Consider the following 17,776-nt stretch of genomic DNA (forward strand, 5'->3'; position numbering starts at 1 on the left):
AGGCTCTTATTGATTCAAGGAACCCCTAATCAGCGCACAGGGCCCTTTGGCTGGCATTGGGCCTGACCCTGCTCGTCAGGGTCCCTGAATGCGATCTCCGGTCGGCCTTTCGGGCCCTCAGTCGTGGGTTCTAAGGGGTCCGAAAAGCCCCTCGGAACCTAAGGGGCTGGGTGGCACGTGACCCCTGTGCCCCCTGCCTGCGCTACTGTTCGAGTCACGCGCAAGGCCTGCGAGAGCCGGCCGCCTGTCTCCGTCCCCAGGTTCTCCGTCCGGGGCCGAGCACAGAACGATACGGTTGTGTTCGCTGCGTCGATTTGCTAAACACCCAGGCCAACGACATCAGGAATCTTTGAACAGCGCCTCTGCAAGTGCATCTCTCCTCCGAGCACTCGGGACTACACCTTTGGAAAACTCTTGGTGCATACCTTAGCGCGATCGAAACACGATGCGGGATCGTGACAGCATCGAGCCATGAATATCGTAGCCTCCTACGTTGGCCGCCGGCTTATTTTGTCACTTACCATTCATATTTGTGTACGCCAGTGCTACGATTAGCACGTAGCTGTTTCTTTCCCAGTTTCCCAACTTCTCGATTCGGTAGTTTGAGTCTGCAGTGCGTATGTGGATGGAGGATGTCACTTGCAGAGTGCAGACGATACACACATACCAAAAGTACAGGACGGTATCAAGGCCATTTCTTTTGCATTGCCTGTAAGGCATCGCACAGGAGTTGTCCGGCGACGTGACACGCGAAGTGCGCGTGGGGAGTTACTTTTATGAGAAGGGATTTGTGATATAGGTGAGTGCACTTAGCAGTCGAGTGCAAACAATACCTGATCTGACTTTTTAGTACAGTGGATGTACGGATGCCTCAATTGCTGCGATGAGAATTATGCTGATCAAGGATATCTGCTTAATGATGGCAAAACTGTGCATTGTTCATGGACAAGTTTGCATGCTGTGTAGCTGCTTGACTGCACAAAAATGTTGTTCTGAATATGTGCAGCATATTGGCAACATACTGTCAATGATTTCAGCACAGGCACACCAGAAATCCAAGAGCCCCAAGTTTGTTATATGGCCTGCTACAAATTTCAGTGTTTAGATAGCCATTGTGTCAAGGATTTTGATTTTTCTTGAGGTAATGCTATTCAAAAATATTTACAAGACATTTTTAAGACAAAAATTTTTTGAAAATTCAGCTTGATTTGACTTAGATTGGGTTTGGTACACACATCCTGAAGGGACATTCACTGATGTCAAATAGGTCCAATGCAACATGATGTTTTTTGTAGACATAGGGTGGTCATATCTAGTTTTATATTTGTGACTATGATTCAGAATTTAAGATACAGTAATAAACCTTGCCACAGCTGTGCTACTTTTTGTTGCCATGATTTTGATTGACTATCAAAAGCAAATTATTTATCCTACCAGACCTCTCTTGCTTGCTCATATTGCCACCATGCTTTGTGCCAGTAGCCATAATTTGCTACATCTTCAGGCTTCAGTGCAGGTCACACCTATATGATCATTTATGGGTCATCTATATAACTATAACTATAACATCTATAACTAGGTCATCTATACAACTTGAAGACCAAGCTGCAAAGAATTCATGTTGTGCAGAACATGTTGGGCATAGAAGCAGCTTGGCTGAAAAACTATGTGCATATACCCCATAAATGCATATGATCAGGATTTTGCACATAGTCACCACCAAGTCCAATGCATTGAGAGGCAGTTTTTCAGGGAATGATGATATTGTAAAGCTCTAGAACATTTGTGATGAATTATTTCAAAATTAATTGCAATTTGATATGTCCTGAGTTTGATCTTGTGAGCAAGATGTTCAGCACACTGATGCCACAGAGGCATCTTGAATGGATTTGTGAATGTTGAATTTATTTGTTGCAAACTGATCTGGAGGGTGGAATGCAACCAAAACGTTTGTGATCTGAGCCAAGGTAAGCTAATATAGCCTAATGCATCATATAGCCTGTTCATAGTCTTACTAAACCTCAGTTCAACCCTATATAGTATGACCCAATCTAACTTTGTCCAAGGTATACTAAGCCTTTCATCTTCAGTATGAATAGCTGGAGGCCTAATTATAAGAATGTCCCTGCAGGGGTTACAAACTCATGCAAGGCAATGCCCTTTTGTGAGTGTGTGATGATCATAATGGGTAACTCTTAACATTCCTTGTCCTAAAAAATGCATGACATCTATTTGCTAAGTCAGCATTGCAGCAGAACCCACCAAATTACATGTTTGTCTTCTGAACACCATTTCCAGCTAAGCAGCAAGCATGCCCACATCATGTCTCATATATTAATGGTTGTGGTGTGATAAACCTCACATGAGCACTCCGTGGTAACGTGTTCATGGTGTTCTGCAACCAATGTGCTGACAAGATTATGTGATGTGCCACTCAACAACTAAGATGCTGTTCTTTCATCATATGTCACTGTCATAAAGACAGCTTTCTTGTGAGGTTGGACATCATTTGAATCCTTGTTGAAGCTTGGGAGTCTGTTGCAGTGAAGTGACTAGTTTTGATGCCTATGCAGCCATTTCATGCCTTGCCCAACAATAAATAATTCACAATGGTTATGTTGAGGCCACCTTTGGGTAGGTTTTGGTAGGTGTGTAGAAGGGTCCCAGCAAGATGCCCAACATGACTCATCATTTTCCCATTCCTGTGCTGGAAGTACTATTGAGCATTTTTTGGCAGCCTTTGAAAGCATGATTTTCCAGCTGCTTGGTGAGAAGCTGTTTGGTGTAACCCTTTAAACTGTGGGAGAGTAATAAAGGCTCATTTCACTTTGGGCCCATCTCTCACATTCTTTTCACCTTGCAAGGTTGTGGAAAGGGTTGTCATTAATTGTCTGTCATGGCTTCTGACAGAGTCTCATTGTGGTTTACACAAAAAAATGTTATATTGACAGTTGATAAATTATATGTTGATGGTTTGGAGATTATTAGATGTTATGAGAAGCACAGTTTACAGGGCCTCATAGGCTGTCTTTGCAGAAGTTTTAGCCAAGCTTTTTTCCACATGTGACCTGGACACCAATTTCTGGTTGTGTTTTGTTAAAGTGGAGCAACATGCCCCAGGGCTGCGTTTTAAGTGTCGCTTATGACCAGTGATGATGGGGTTGCAATTCCTCCGCCCTTTGGTCACTCCCCGCTCTCGTCGACCATTTTGCGATCTGGTGCAGCTGTTCTTCGACCCAAACGATGAAGCGTCAGTTCCAGCTGGTGCCACGCCTGGAAAGGGGTGCCACCCTCAGTGATTGCTGCTCCATCAAGTCAAAGTCAGCATGGAAACATTCTTGTCGCTTTCGGGACACTGCCCTGACGCGACGGTTCGACTGCATGATGAGGGGTTCCGTCGGAGCCCGTTGTTCGTGTCCGGGGTGTGCACTTAAATCGCCGGCTGATGTACAAACAGCTTGTAAGACGTAACGAGTACACTGTTTAAAGCTGAATGCTCTGAAGTGCATCGCGCGCGCATCATGGGGCGCGAACAGACGGACAGTTGACCTTTTCTACCTCTGATCAGATCAGTTCCAAGCTCGTTTACAACCTGATTTGTTTATGACGGTGCTCACTGGTCAGTGAAGTGCTCATTTACCTAGATGCACCATGCAGCACGTGCATTCTGGGTCCCTCTCACAGGGAACCTCCTTGGTAAGGCCCAGCGAGTCCCATTCGCCGCAGCGCCGGTCTGATGGCGCCATTGATGCCGCGTTTCTGCCGCAGTGGGCCGCCGCTGCCGACACCATGCCGGGACTGAAGGCGCTCGGCCGACTGTGGAGCGTCGCCTCGGATGATTTTGTATTTCCGGCTGCCCTCGAACTCATCATCAACTGCTCATGGTGTGTGTGCGTGCGCGCGCGCGCGTTCGTGCGTGCGTGTGTACGTGCGTACGTGCATGCGTTTGGATTGTTCTGGGTGGGTCTGTGATGGTTGTCATTGCTGAACTGCGTGCGGGCACCGACCATTTTTTTTCGTGGACGCCAATGGCTTCCATAAATCACATCCAGCTACTCATGCATTCCCAAGGCTGCTCCCCAAAAATCAGTGACCGTGACTCAACTGCAATCATTTTCGTGCACACTTGTTGACTAGGCTCGTACAGAATTACAAGTGAACCATTTAACAGATAATAAAGCCCTTCAATTGAAATGTGTTGTGACCTTCATTGCGTGTTACTCTGAACGCGGTTCCAGAGCCCTGATCGGCGCCCATATCTGACAAACAATGAAACCAGCTGCGGGAGGCGAGCCATTGGGTTTGCCACAAAGCTGCCGCTGTAACACTGTAGCGTTTGCCTCTTAGCACGACGGGGGGGGGGGGGTACCTTCATAGCTACGCCTGTTAGCGCGACCGCACAGCACGACCAGCGCTGACCCCGTCGCCCCCCCCCCCCCCCCCCCCTCCTCCAGGCTGGTGGCCGTGGCCGTCATCTACATAACGCACGACATAGCGGGCACGTGTCAGCGGGACCGCACGCTCGAGACGTACGTGCTGGGCTGCGGCGTGCAGCTGATGGTGTCGCTGCCGCTGCTGGCGCTGCTGGCCATCTGCAGCGGCCGCGGCGCCATCATGGACCTGCGCCGGCGCCGGCCCGTGGTGCCGCTGCTCTACTGCCGGTGAGCGTCGAGTGGCGCTGGCTGGACGCAACGCTGTGCTGGATGGACGCATCGCTGTGCTGGCTGGACGCACCGCTGTGCTGGTGGGAGCTGTGGGGTGTGGGTGCCGAATGTCAGGGCGTCCACCGCCGGTCAGCTCGGGCCTATGGGGTGCAGCTGTAGGGTGTGGGTGCCTAAGGTCAGGGTGTCCACCACCGATCGGCGCGGGCTTGTGGGGTGCAGCTGTAGGGTGTGGGTGCCTAAGGTCAGGGTGACCACTGTCGGTCAGCTCGACGCGTGGGAAACTGCTTGGAAAAGTATTCACTACTAGCGTGTCGGATTGGGCGAGCATTTCCCCTTGGCTGGCTTCAGGTGTGGGATTTGCAGCTGCTGACTCACTTCACTGTAGACTGGGGGCTTGCAAACTGGACAGCATTGTTCAGTAGTAAGCCCTCCGCCGTCACCAGATGTCACACCCGCAGTTGTGCGGACCAGTTCTCTTATCTAGTGGAAGCCAGCACTGAGTCGTCGTGTCACTCGTCTCCTATGTGACCTGTGTCGTGACGCCCCGCTCGAGCCCGGCCTGAGCACCGTCGGCCCGTCGCCGCGTCTGTCGGCAGGCTCGTACTGTTCCTCTTCTCCACCGGCTGGGACGTGGCCGGCTCCGTCTGGCTCTCGCAGGACATCAGCCGGTGTGACGTGACGGCGCCCACCGTTCAGGTTATCATAGGTCAGTGTATTCGTCGGCAGGAGCCGAGTCACGGTCAGCCGGCATGCCCGGCGGGCCGGCGGGGTCGGCGGGCGGGCTCTGCCTAGCACTGGTGGGGTACGATTTGTGGGCGCCGGTCGGGTTAGAAATATTGCATTAGATTGGTGCGGCTCAGAGAGTGTAATGACCCGCGTCTTGGGATAAAACAAATGATCAAGTAACAATACATTTGTAAACAAACACTTAATGTCGTCACCATCTTCACATAGTTTAGAAACTACGTGTCGGAGAGGTGTGACACGCGTGCTAATGTCGTCACCATCTTCAGACCAGAGACTGCGTGTCAGAAATGTGAAGAACCGCCGATGTCACGCCGCCATTCCCGGACTCGCCCGTTCTGTCGAAGCTGGCGCGTGATGCGTGCGCGTCGTGCCGGGGGCGCTGCCCTGACGCCGACCACCCCGCCGGCAGCGCTCGTGGTGTGCAACTGGCTGCGCTGTCTGGCCATCCTGGTGGGAGTTGCAGTGGTGTTCGACCCGCTGGGCTCCGTCAGCCTGCACGGCGGCGGCTACAGCAGCGCCCGGCGCAGGAAGAGGTTCGCCACCCCTGCCCCACCCCAACCCACCCCGACCTCCGGAGCAGCCCGGGAGTGTTTCGGCTTTGGGTGAAGTTTGATGCGGGTCCGAGTGTGCTAGGGCGCTCAGATAACTTAGAGAAATAGACCCAATATGTCGCGCGGTCGTGCTGGTTTTGCGTCAGGCTCTTTTTCAGCTCATACGCTCCCGGCTATTCAGTGTTGTGTCGGGGTACGCCGGCTGCAGTGGGCTAATGTTGCCGTCAGTGCGACAGGGTATTTACAGCCAATGCGTACACGCGCATACGAGGCTATCGGATTGCTACCGAAGGAGGGTCCCAAGTGATTCGGTGATCGGATTGCTACCGAAGGAGGGTCCCAAGTGATTCCGTGAGCGTCCGTGTGGAGAACTGAGGCCGTTTTATGACCGTTGGGTCGGCAGTATCATGAGGAGGAGCCTCTGGCACGCCCGGTGCCGCCTCCTCTGCTGCTGTATGCACACCGATGACACCGCCGAGGCGCTGCAGGACGTGGCTGGTAAGTGGCGCCCCCCCCCCCACCCCACTCCCCCCCTCCCCTGGGGAGCTGCGGCGGCTGGCCGCGCCTCAGGCTTGCACTGCTCTGTTGGGAAGAGGTGTCAGCTCTGTGAGGTTTGGTCAGTCAGGTGGCACCTCAGTGGCGGCGGCCGATTTCGTGCAGCTTTAATTCTCTTTAACTAATGTATTAACCTCCACACTTAAATCGGTTTAATGATTTGCTGTAATGCCCGGTTTGCATCATCATTGGTATCGTTTTACTGTTATGTTTGCATTTTGCTGTCTATATGCAAGGTCATTTGCACTGATGCATAATTATGCTGTTCGCTGTACCGAGTGAAAAAATGGTGCCCATTCTGTGCATTCTGGAATAGTGACATGATTTCACGTTGCCCCGACCAAATGCAGGGTACCTCGGTGGATATGACCCAATGTACTTGCTTGACGTCATCTCCCGACCCTACCAGGCATGGTTCAACCTGACCTGATGCATTTGATATTGCCTGATCTGACGTTGTGTAACCTCACCTGCTCCTCGTAGCCTGATGTCTTCTGTCCTGGACTGACCTGACGTCTCCCGACCCTCCCTGACCTGCCGCCTCTCGCCTGATTTGTGCTGTCTCGGTCTGACCTGACGTCTCCCGAACCTCGCCGACTTGCCATCTCTGGCCTGATCTGTGCTGTCTCGGTCTGACCTGACGTCTCCCGACCCTCTCTGACCTGCTGTCACCGACCTGACCCCTTCTCAGCCAACCCAACTTGACGTTCCCCGGCCCCACCGGACCTCGCTTTGCTGACCTGGCGCTCCCTTTGGCCGCGGGTCATCAGGCCACATCGCCACGGTGCTGGGCGAGCTGGACCTGGTGGCGTCGGACGTGGTGGCCGGCCTGATCCTGCTGCGGCAGCGGCACGCCGCCCACCCGGACCCGCCGCCGACGCCTCAGCATCACGCCTGGGCCACAGTGCACGGTACGACACGGGTTGGGGTGACAGTGCACGGTATGACACGGGGTAGGGTACCAGTGCACGACGCGGCACGGGACATTCGACTCATGCTTCCCATCAGGGGCCGTCATCATCGCGCGTCACAGTGTTTCTGTATTAACATTACGCTTTTTGCGTGGCAGTAGATGGTTTCCCGTGAATGAACCCGCTCGACTGCACATGGGTGGAATGTTATCATTGGCGTGATGGTCTATGGTTTCCCAATGCCATCGAAATTTGACATGCGATCTGCGATCTATCTGGGCGTTGCGCAGATACAATTGACCATGCACCTCAGGGAGATCCCCAGCGATTTTGATCAAGCGCCATCTGCGCCAAGGTGTCTGTCTCGCTGTACCCGTCGCTGCGTAGCACGCTATTTTATGTGCAGCTGTACGCTTCGCACCGCACGCTCCTGCGATCTGCGTTCCCGCGGCGCGTGCTGCGTGCGGTCCCACGCCGCGACACCGGCCCCCTGACCTCCGGCGGCGACCGCGGCAGCGCGGCCCGACTGGATGACGCCGCAGAAGGCGGCCCGCTACATGCAGTTCGCGCTCGGCGTGTACGGCTGGCCCTGGTTTGTGCACGGCCGGATGTCGTCAGCGCTGGCCGCACTCTGGCGCCGCGTCACCTGCTGCGCCCACTACAGGTCAGCACGGGTCACAGAGGGCGGCAGGCCAGGTCAGGTGGTCCCAGGACGGGCCAGGCTCTCCCAGGACAGGTCAGGCGGTCCCAGAATAGGGCATGCGGTCCCAGGATAGGTCAGGGGGTTTCAGGACATGCCACAGAATCCCAGGATAGGTCAAGTGGTCCCAGGATAGGTCGGGCGTTCCCAGCATAGGTCACACAGTCCCAGGACAGACCAGGCGGTCCCAGGACAGGTCAGGTAGTCCCAGCGCAGGTCAGATGTTCCCAGGAGGGCTTGGACGTTCCTGGCACGGAGAATGCAGAGACGGGACTTTCTTGTTGCTGTGTGTCTCGTCTCATCTACAAGTAGTCTCGTTCGAAGAGGCAACGACAACGTAGTAGAGTTGTCTCTATGTCTACGTTTTTTCGTCTGTACTAACAGGTTACATAATCAATAGAGAGATCAGACGGGTCTAGAAAGGAGCGGACTGTCCTGAAGAAGCGTAAATGCCCCAAGAGAAGTCAGGCGGCTCTGGGAGTGGTCCGGCATCCATAATTTCATAGTCAAGTGTCGCACGATTGGTGAAAGAACATATGTCTCTCTGTAAATAGGTAGGAGACGCGATAACATTTTCGATTTCGTTTTTGCTTCCTCGAATGCAGGTTTGTATCCTCTTTTTTGCCTCAGCCCATCAGCATTGCCACAGCTTATACTAGTGCAGGGATTGACCACGTTAGCATTGGGCGACTTGGCCTGGCCCGTACAGAATGTCATGTGATGCGAATAACTAACGACTGTCGCCGGCGGCCGTGGCAGGGGCAAGTCAGTGCTGGCCGTGGGAGACAACTGCTGTCTGTGTAACACGGCCGCACTGCGCGAGTGCACTGACCTGGACGAGGGCGACTTCATGTACGTCTCCTTCATCAACAAACTCTACCAGGTGCGTGTGGACGTGGAGAGACCCGGTCAAGCCGTGTCCAGACGATGCCCCAGGCGGCTATCGGTGAGACACGGCGTGACACTGCGTGTGTCAGCCGCACGCCGCTGGCGGGAGCCGTCGGCAGACCGTCGGCGGGCTTGACAGAAAAGGGCCAATGTCACTGTGCGGCGGTGGAGATCTTGCGCTTTGTTCCAGACACGAGGTGTTGGGGAATGTCCTGTCAGCTGTTGAAATCATGCTTCAGGATCTGATTCTCCGCATTTTACTCGGAATGTTTTGTGCACAGAAACGATAGCACGTGTTTCCTGTCAAATCACCATCATGTGTGGCACGGTGCTAGAATCCAAACATGTCTTGTATAATCATCTAGCGACTGGCGTACTTTTGACTGACATGCGATATTCCCGGGCATTATTGACCAGTGCCATGACTGTCAGCCACTGTACACTGTACTGATACCCCGGTGTGCCGCGTCGCCGGACAACCTTCGCCGCATGGGCACAGTACGCTCTCTGACATCTGCAGGTGGCGTTCTTGGTGGCCGTGGACCACGCCGAGCAGAGTATCGTGATCGCCATCCGCGGTACACTCTCTGTCACGGACGCGCTCACCGACCTGTGCCTGGACTCGGCCCTCATCGACGGGCCGGACAAGCCCGATGACAGGGTGAGAGGCTACCGCTGGCCCACTTCGTCTCCCTGGCCGCAGGGCGAGAGCGGGAGGGGGGGGGGGGGGGGGCGCTGTCGAAATGCTCCGTTGAGATCGTGCTTGATTTTAGCTGAGCGGTCCTTTCCCGTTTTCTGTGGCTCTCCGTTTTGTGAGATCATCTTAACACTTTCTGTAGCTGTCGTTTTGTACTGTTTTTTTGCTCGCGCCCGGCGCGCCTGATCTTGGCATCTGCGTCTGTCGCCTGGCTCAGGGACACGTGCGCCTGTTCCGGCAGCGTACCCCGCGGCCGGCGGCCGGTGACCGGGCGCGAGGTGAACTCATGGTGAAGAGGCATGCTGGCGCCACTGGGACTCGCCAGAGCTTGTGGGGGGGATGTGCTGGGATAGCTGGCAGGATGCGTACAGTGCTGAGCCAGTTTGGGTCGGTACTGGACTACTCTGCGATGGGCTGGCGTCATTTGTTCCTACGTTATACGTAGGGAGCTCGGGGAAAGTGTTCAAGGCGGAGCTGCATGGGTTCATAGTCGTGCATTGGTGTGGGGCGTGGTGGGACTTGGCACGGTTACTGACTGGCACACGCAGGCTTGTGTTATTAGGCGGCGTGGCGCGAAGGCTGTTCTGCATCGAATGCATGAGGCTGCTGTAGTTACCTTGTTGCTTTATTTCCTGTGCTTAGACCAGGGCAGCAGTGGCAGCTCGCGGCCCCGATACTGTACCAATCTAAGCCACGTCCGATTGGCTGAATATCGCCTCGATGGCAGGCACGCCGTTCTTGTGTGCAGAGCGATCACCAAATGGCCAACGGTCGCTGGACCGATCACACCCCTGGCTTACGGCCCGTCGGCGCTTCATTCGCATCCCACGCCACACGCGCTGCCTCCCTTTGTGCCGATTGTTAGGAGGCGGACTCGTTCTCTTCCAGATCTCTGCAATGCCGGGCAGAACGAGCGTGGAAACCCTCGTCCCTGTCTTTGTCCCTGTCCTTGTAGGAGGTCTAACAACCAACGAACTCGTCTGCAGGCGCACAAGGGCATGCTGCAGGCGGCGCGCTACGTCCTGAACAAGCTGAAGGAGACGGAGGCACTGGACCGGGCCACCACCCTCTACCCCGAGTATAACGTCGTCGTCACCGGTACGTGTCGGGGTACCGCTCCGCAGTTGGCGCGCTGCGCCGCAACCACACTGCGGCGGCCGCTGCTGCTGTGGCTCACATTCGCGTGCGCCGGCAGGGACGTCTGTACCGCTGACTTGCTTCCCCTTGCCCGATGTCATATCGTTGCCAGCAGCGGACGCTGCTGAATCTCGGGCCTCTGTGAAAACTCCTGTGAAGACTGTGGTGACGGCGGCGCGTCAGAGGCACATTCCTTCGGGATCACTGCGAACAGTGGACTCGATTGTGTGATGTCTGATCAGTCCTGCGTCTGGGGCCAAGCAGTCCACAACTCGTTGATGGTGTATATTTTGGTAGGCTGCAGCCCAAGTTGCACCATGGTGATGGGAGGCCCTGCGCTTGAGCGTACTGCTATGTTTGTTTGAGCTTCCCCTGCCACTTTATTTTTTTCTTGTTTGTTTTTTTCCGTCCGTCGATGTGCCCCAGCATACGTAGCTGATTTCATAATGAAGTGGCGGGCAGTTGACCGAAGGGACACAAGAAGCAACATATCCATCTTAAAACGTTTCACTGCCACCCGATTCCAGCTTCACAGAGTTGCAATGCACTCTGAGTTTATTATGGCTGTTGCTTTTGCGCCTATGTGCGTTTTTATTTAGGTGCTAATTATCGCTACTTCTGAGTTCGTTGCAGCTTTTGCCATTTGTTGTCATTTGTGTCGGTTATAGTCGATGGTTACAGCTGCGCCTGCCAGCGGTATCTTTCAGCGCCAGCTCTGCTGACGTCACCGTATGACGTCACTAACGCTGCTATGTGTGGTCGCGGCAGGTCACAGCCTGGGGGCGGGTGCGGCAGCTCTGCTGGCTCGCCTTCTGCGTCCGGTCTACCCCCGCATCATGTGTTTCGCCTTGTCGCCGCCAGGTGAGCTTCTGGCGCCACCGGCGGGCTGACGTCAGCGGGGCTCGATGGCCACGATTGGCTATTCTGAAACGTGGTTTTGATTGGCTCGTACGCGCGGCCATTCTGTTTTGGTTATACGCAGTCAGTTGTGCCTCGGGCGTATGAGTCGCTCCCGCCGTGTCAGTGATGTAGGAATGAATATCATAGCTCAGGTGGAGAGCGGCTGGTGCGTAGTGGAAGGGTCCAAAGCCGCCCGCTCATGGTGGCCATGACCTCTGACGCCGCTGCCCGGCGGACAGGTGGCCTGGTCAGCCGACAGGTCAGCGAGGAGATGCAGGCATACGTCATGTCGGTGGTGTGCGGGGACGACCTGGTGCCCCGGCTCTCCGTGGCTACTATGGAGAAGCTGAAGAAGGAGCTGGAGGAGGTTCTCAACGAATGTCCGCTCAGCAAGGTAAACGGCGGCTTCATGACTGACTCGTGGACAGTGTTGTTTAAAGTCTTGTTGATGCTGTCATGCTGTCACGTTTGCATTGAGGTATAGGACGACAATGTATTATACATTTATAAAATTCGTTTAGCTGTATGGACCACAAATATTATGATATGCTTAGCTCAAATGCTGATTGTTTTTTGCACAGAGCGTCCTGTTATCCATGTTTTGGTGCCGAGTGGTCTCTTTATTTCCGCTCCATCACGCTGTGGTGCCACCACCGCCCGCGGCTGTACGCTCTCTGACATCACCGCCCGCGGCCGTACGCCCTCTGACATCGTTTCAGCACACTATACTGTACAAGGCGTGCTGCAACTGCGCGTGCGGGACGGCGCACAACCTGGTCAGCCCAGAGGACGGCGAGGGCGAGGAGTACGAGTCTGACCACCAGAGGCCGCTCGTCTACTCGGTAGAGCGCAGCAACTACGTGAGTGCAGCCACAGGAGGTGGTAGAAGCGGCCAGGGCGCGGGGCGGTATGTGTGGTTCCTGTAGTGGTGCTCCGTTGGTGTGGCGTCTTGCGGCACGTTCGCCGGTATCTGATGTTCTGACCTCCGTGTTTGCGTTACTAGGCACGTGGATGAACCGATGCTAGATGGCCAATCCAGGTGGCGCTGGATGACCAACTAATGACCGACCAACCGACCCCAATTAGATCCCAAAAAATCGTTATTTTTAACGGGACGCCATCCTCGTCATCACACACGCTTAGTAGAGCTCTAGCGACTGCATTGGCCATACTGCAGTGCAGGGCTCAGGGGTCATGGTGCAACCAGGTTTCAAACCCGAGCCCCCATGTGAGTGTCGCCGTCGCTGACCTTTTGATCTGTACGCCTCAGAAAGTTCTGAGTTCATCTATGTCCGTATAAAGGTCTGTTTCAGTTCGCTCGACATTGCAGTGGCCGATCGCGCTGTAAGTCCGATGCTGGGGACGTGCTGCTTGACTGCGGGTATTCGTTGGGGTAAATCAGGCGCGCGAGCCTCACTCCCCATGACGTCATCGTTTTCCCGTGAGCAGCGACGTGGCTGCTGTTGGACCTCGCTGTCGCTGCTGTGGCGGCAGTCGCAGCGCCCCCGAATCGGAATGGTCAATCGGTGCCGAGTGGCTGTTGCTGCCATCTTTTGTTGACAATGCAACTATCAACGATATTTTTAACCGACAGGAGTCGCTGGCGGAGGTGGCGGAGCGGGCCATGCTGGCGGATGCCCGTGCTGAGCACGTGCCACTGTTCCTGCCTGGCCACGTGCTCCACGTGGACGCCGTGGACAGTGTTAGGTAGGTCAAGCACTTAAGCACAAGGCCCTCATATGAGTGAGTAAAGAATTTGAGTTGTCCTTTTGCCGTTTGATGCGATGTGGGTGAGATATTGAACTGACCTACAGTGAAACTTGGTCATCCTGGCTATGAATGACGTCGTCATCTGGCTACCCTGTGTCCACGCTTGCGCAAGTAATTCATTGCTGATAATTATTGGCCGATTTATCCATCCTTGGGGACCATCAAATAATTCGTTATGATAACGCGAAACAAGATTGGTGAAAGAAATAGGTGTAGGTAAATCATAATATAAAATAATAAAATGTTCCCTTAGGCTTTTTCGAGCGATGTGTGGTCTGGATAGATACGAGCGGTGCAAAAGTAGACATGTCATTGTCGACCACGTGCCATTATTTATCCACGGGCTGACTAACTGTAGGTTTCGTACGTCTCCAGGGATGGCAGCACGGGCGCGCGGACGCGCTGGCGCAGCCCCAGCCACTTCGATACGATCCTCGTGACAGGCACCATGTTCACGGACCACCTGCCGGACCTGGTACACAACACGCTCAAGAGGCTGGCGTCGGTGAGAGAGGAGGCCTAGTGCTGACATTTGTCGTCGACCGAAAAGATGTGCAGTGCTGACATCTACCGCAGTGCAGACTTACACTGTCCGGCGCCAAGTACTGAGTGGGTGCAGTGCGGACTTTTAGCTTCGTGCTGAGGAAGAGGCGCAGTGCTGATATTTATCGTTTGCCGGATGTAATGCGCAGTGCCGATATTTATCGTTTGCCGGATATTAGGCGCAGTGTGGACGCCGGCCGTCGGCCGGGAAAAAGGTTCAGTGCCGACATCTAACGGCGGCTTGGAGCGCAGCCCGCCGGTCTGCGCGCTGAACGCGGCTGGAATATGCTGGACAATGAATGAATATGCCGCATGTTGGGTAAATATCAGCGCTGCGCTGATTTTGTGGCCAGTCAGCGAGGCACATTCCTGGCATTCACTATGGGTCGGACAAGGAAAGCATTGCGGGCATGAACGGAACGGTCGACGGGGGAAGGGCAGTGCTGGCATCTATCGTCGGCGTGGCGCGGCGTACGACTGCCATTTAGCGGTTGTCTTGGGAGACGCTGATGCTTATAGCGCATCACAAAGAAAGCGATGTTTGGATGCGGCGGCTGTGTAGGAAGCTTTACCAGCCTATTTATGTTAACTCAGACCAAGGGCTTGTAAGGGGTGTGATCTGTGCATATGGAGATGATAACTATATCCGACAATGTATGTTTAACTGAACGCGCTGGTGGTTCGCGTTACTTAAGAAGCGTACCGTGGTCCGTCCAGCACTGCCTGCTCGCGTGGATGCGGTATTCGCCAAGAAGTGCCATAGGCTTGTGTGTCAGTGTTTGCCATCGCATCCCAACCGCTGCTGTCTAGGTGGTTATGCATGTTTGAGTCAACTTTTTTCGAGGACGGGCATTGCGAGAGCATCCTGACCGGCGCCAGTGGAGGCCACGGCCTCGCTCGGCGAGCGGCGGCGAGTGTGATGCCAGTGATACCAAAGTACGGCGCAGTTTGTCACAGGGTAACCTGTGTTGAGGTGTGACGACGGCATAACTTTATCACAAGTTATCTCGCATGAGGAAGTCATGTAACGCGTGCTGTGCCTGTGTGTACAAACGGAGCGCTGTGGATTGCCCCGCTTGTGGGCGGGGAGGCTGTCCAAACTGTCATTGCCACATTAGCAATGGTGCTAGGTTAACGTACCGGGCTGCGTCCCTCCCTGACAGCCTGCGTCTGCATTCGGCTAAACCTCGGCGTCACAATATCTTGCGCGCACTAGCCGATCTAGCGAGGCGGCTGGTGACCCCCGCATCGCTGCGTGCGGCGGCCGTGTCGTCCGGGCGTCCGAGCCGTCTACGCCCGTCGCCCGGCCGCCGACCCTGGCCCTTCGGAGTGGCACCAGCGCACGTCGCCGGTGTTGCCTATCCTTGCTACGCGTGGCCTCTCTGCCTGCTGTACCAGTTGCGTTTCAATGCAAGACGTGTTAGCCCGCGGCTCATGGCACGGGCGTGTTCCTTCGGCACCAAAGACGGAAATCAGGGGCCGGCCCACAGTGATCCGGGGTGCCGACCGGTATGCCAAAGCCGAGCGCTCCCCCGTCGCTGCCGGCACGTGACGGACGCCCCCCGCACAGCTGTGGCGTCGCCGGATGAGCGGCGGTAATGGACGTCACCTGCTCGCGACGCCGGCGCCCGGTGCGGACAAGTGGCCAGCTAATCGTGTGCTCGTGTAGTGGAGAGGCACTGAAAGGCATCCGGTAAATTGTTGATTCGTGAACCCACGATAGCGGCCAGCGTTGCACTGAGACTCGCTGGCGTTTCTTTCGCGTGCTCTTGTTTTGACCCATCTGATGGTACTTTGCACGTGCTGTGCTTTGCGATATGTTCAGCCAGCAGTGCCTATGTTAAGGCTGTGCTTGCGCTAGCTTTTTACCACCCTGCGCTCTTCGACCATGGCATCAACTACGGTGGCTTGGATGCGCGTGCCTATACTACCCCCATCGCTTTCTGACTCACAATGTAAGCATGTCTGGGCTCAACGGAACTGTACCGACCAGCACGATCCGTTTTAGAATATATTGGACACATCTTCCAAGCGTTTAAAAGCATATCGAAAGTAAGTTCGGCTCCACAGTTACTCAATCTAGGTAAGGCAGGTTCTTTGAAGCTGGAAGCCAGTCACGCAATCGCGGAGAACTGAATTTGTTATTGATTTGTGGTTCAGCGACTTGATCACTGTGCTTTTACAACTTGCTCTCAGTAATGAAGCCCCTGCCCCCTGCAAAAACAAAAACAAAATGTAATGAGGACCAATGATATGTGGTGATAGCAAGTGACCCGAGTTGCACGTTTCAAATTCCTTACAAAATAAATGCATTGTAGCTTGTGGAATTAATGCGTAAGTGTCGAGCATTTCAGAAGCATGGCTTTCATCCGTGTACGAAACAGTGTTTTTATTGTATGTACCGGAATGCGCTGATTCGCCATATCTGCCACAGTGCGCGCACACGCACAGCCACCCACCCACCCACCCACCCACGCACGCACGCACGCACGCACGCACGCACGCGCACGCACACACACACACACACACACACACACATGACCATGTATGTATATATATATATATATATGGATGTGAATGTTTGTGAGCACGTGTGTGCGTGTGCGTGTGAGCGTGTATGTAGAAAATATGGACTGAGCCGACTGCACAGTTCTGATAAGTCCATACATGCTTACTTAAACCCCAATCATAATTACAATGTCATTCAGAACGCGAGGGGGTAGTATAGGCACGCTCGTCCAAGCCACCGTCGTTGATGCGATGGTCGGAGAGCACGGGGTGGTAAAATGCATTGACCGGCTGAACATTCCGAACGACCGAACCAGGCTCCTTCCAATCAGGCACAACCCTGCGGGCGAACTACAACAGAATGCCAGCGTCTTGATCAGTGCGGCCGGCAGGCACAGTATCAGTGATGAGCATTCAAAGGTAACAGACGAATTCCCCCAGGCTTATTCTGTGGGAACTCCAAAGCACACGCACGAGGTTGTACCTTGCGGCCAGTAATTGCATAGATCCATTCCGCACCAACCACCTAGGAAGTATTTGAACAGGGTGTTTTTACCGCCGGTACTCCGGACCCTCTCATTGCGCTCGTCCACTGAATTCCTGGACTTTTTGAGAGACAAAATGATTTAATATCCGCTCGCGTCACGTGATGTGTAGTTTGCTTACCACTGTCCCTGTGAAGAGGGTAACTGGCATAATGGTAGAATATACATACCAAAGTTCTGCCCTGTCCTCGCCAACATGTCCATCACGTCATGATAGCCATGTTGCGTCTCTGTACCACACTGCTCTTCTCCCCTCCCCGGATTGCACCCTCTTCTACTAAGCAGATGGTACTGCAGTTCAGCCACCCTTGGGCGATTTATTCACCCAGGTTTCATGGCCCATGTCGAACAGTGCTGGTGAGTGTTGACGTGGAACGTCCATCTGACGTCCATCTCTATATTGCTGCTACGTCGATGACATCATTGTAGACGTGAATGGACATCAGCACCTGCTACAGCATAATAGCCAACTACAGCAAGCCTTGGCGCTAGACGTTTCCACCAAACCTAGCGTAAATAAAAACACCAAGCTTTCTTGACGTGCCTTTGGATGGAGCTACGCTGGCTTGCGACACCACTGTGCATCGCAAGCCAACAGATTGGAGCAGGTGCTTGAACGGCTCGAGCCACTGTCACGACAGACACGGAGATACTGTCGTG

General features: G+C 54.3%; 1 protein-coding gene across 1 annotated transcript; it reads left to right on the top strand.

The window, feature by feature from the left end:
- The first annotated feature begins 557 nt into the window (after positions 1 to 557).
- Positions 558 to 16,115, top strand: LOC119094939 (diacylglycerol lipase-beta). Its single transcript, XM_037217851.1, has 16 exons — positions 558 to 799; positions 3,769 to 3,884; positions 4,455 to 4,661; positions 5,261 to 5,370; positions 5,821 to 5,944; positions 6,366 to 6,460; positions 7,288 to 7,428; positions 7,945 to 8,092; positions 8,888 to 9,011; positions 9,537 to 9,677; positions 10,700 to 10,811; positions 11,619 to 11,711; positions 11,990 to 12,144; positions 12,470 to 12,610; positions 13,345 to 13,457; positions 13,896 to 16,115. The coding sequence occupies exons 2-16, from the start codon at positions 3,790 to 3,792 to the stop codon at positions 14,041 to 14,043; spliced, it is 1,947 nt and encodes a 648-aa protein (XP_037073746.1). The 5' UTR covers positions 558 to 799; positions 3,769 to 3,789; the 3' UTR covers positions 14,044 to 16,115.
- Positions 16,116 to 17,776: the final 1,661 nt, after the last annotated feature.

The sequence above is a fragment of the Pollicipes pollicipes genome, unplaced genomic scaffold (assembly GCF_011947565.3).
Source record: "Pollicipes pollicipes isolate AB1234 unplaced genomic scaffold, Ppol_2.1 Scaffold_4219;HRSCAF=4965_pilon_pilon_pilon, whole genome shotgun sequence".
NCBI classification, from domain to species: Eukaryota; Metazoa; Arthropoda; class Thecostraca; order Pollicipedomorpha; family Pollicipedidae; genus Pollicipes; species Pollicipes pollicipes.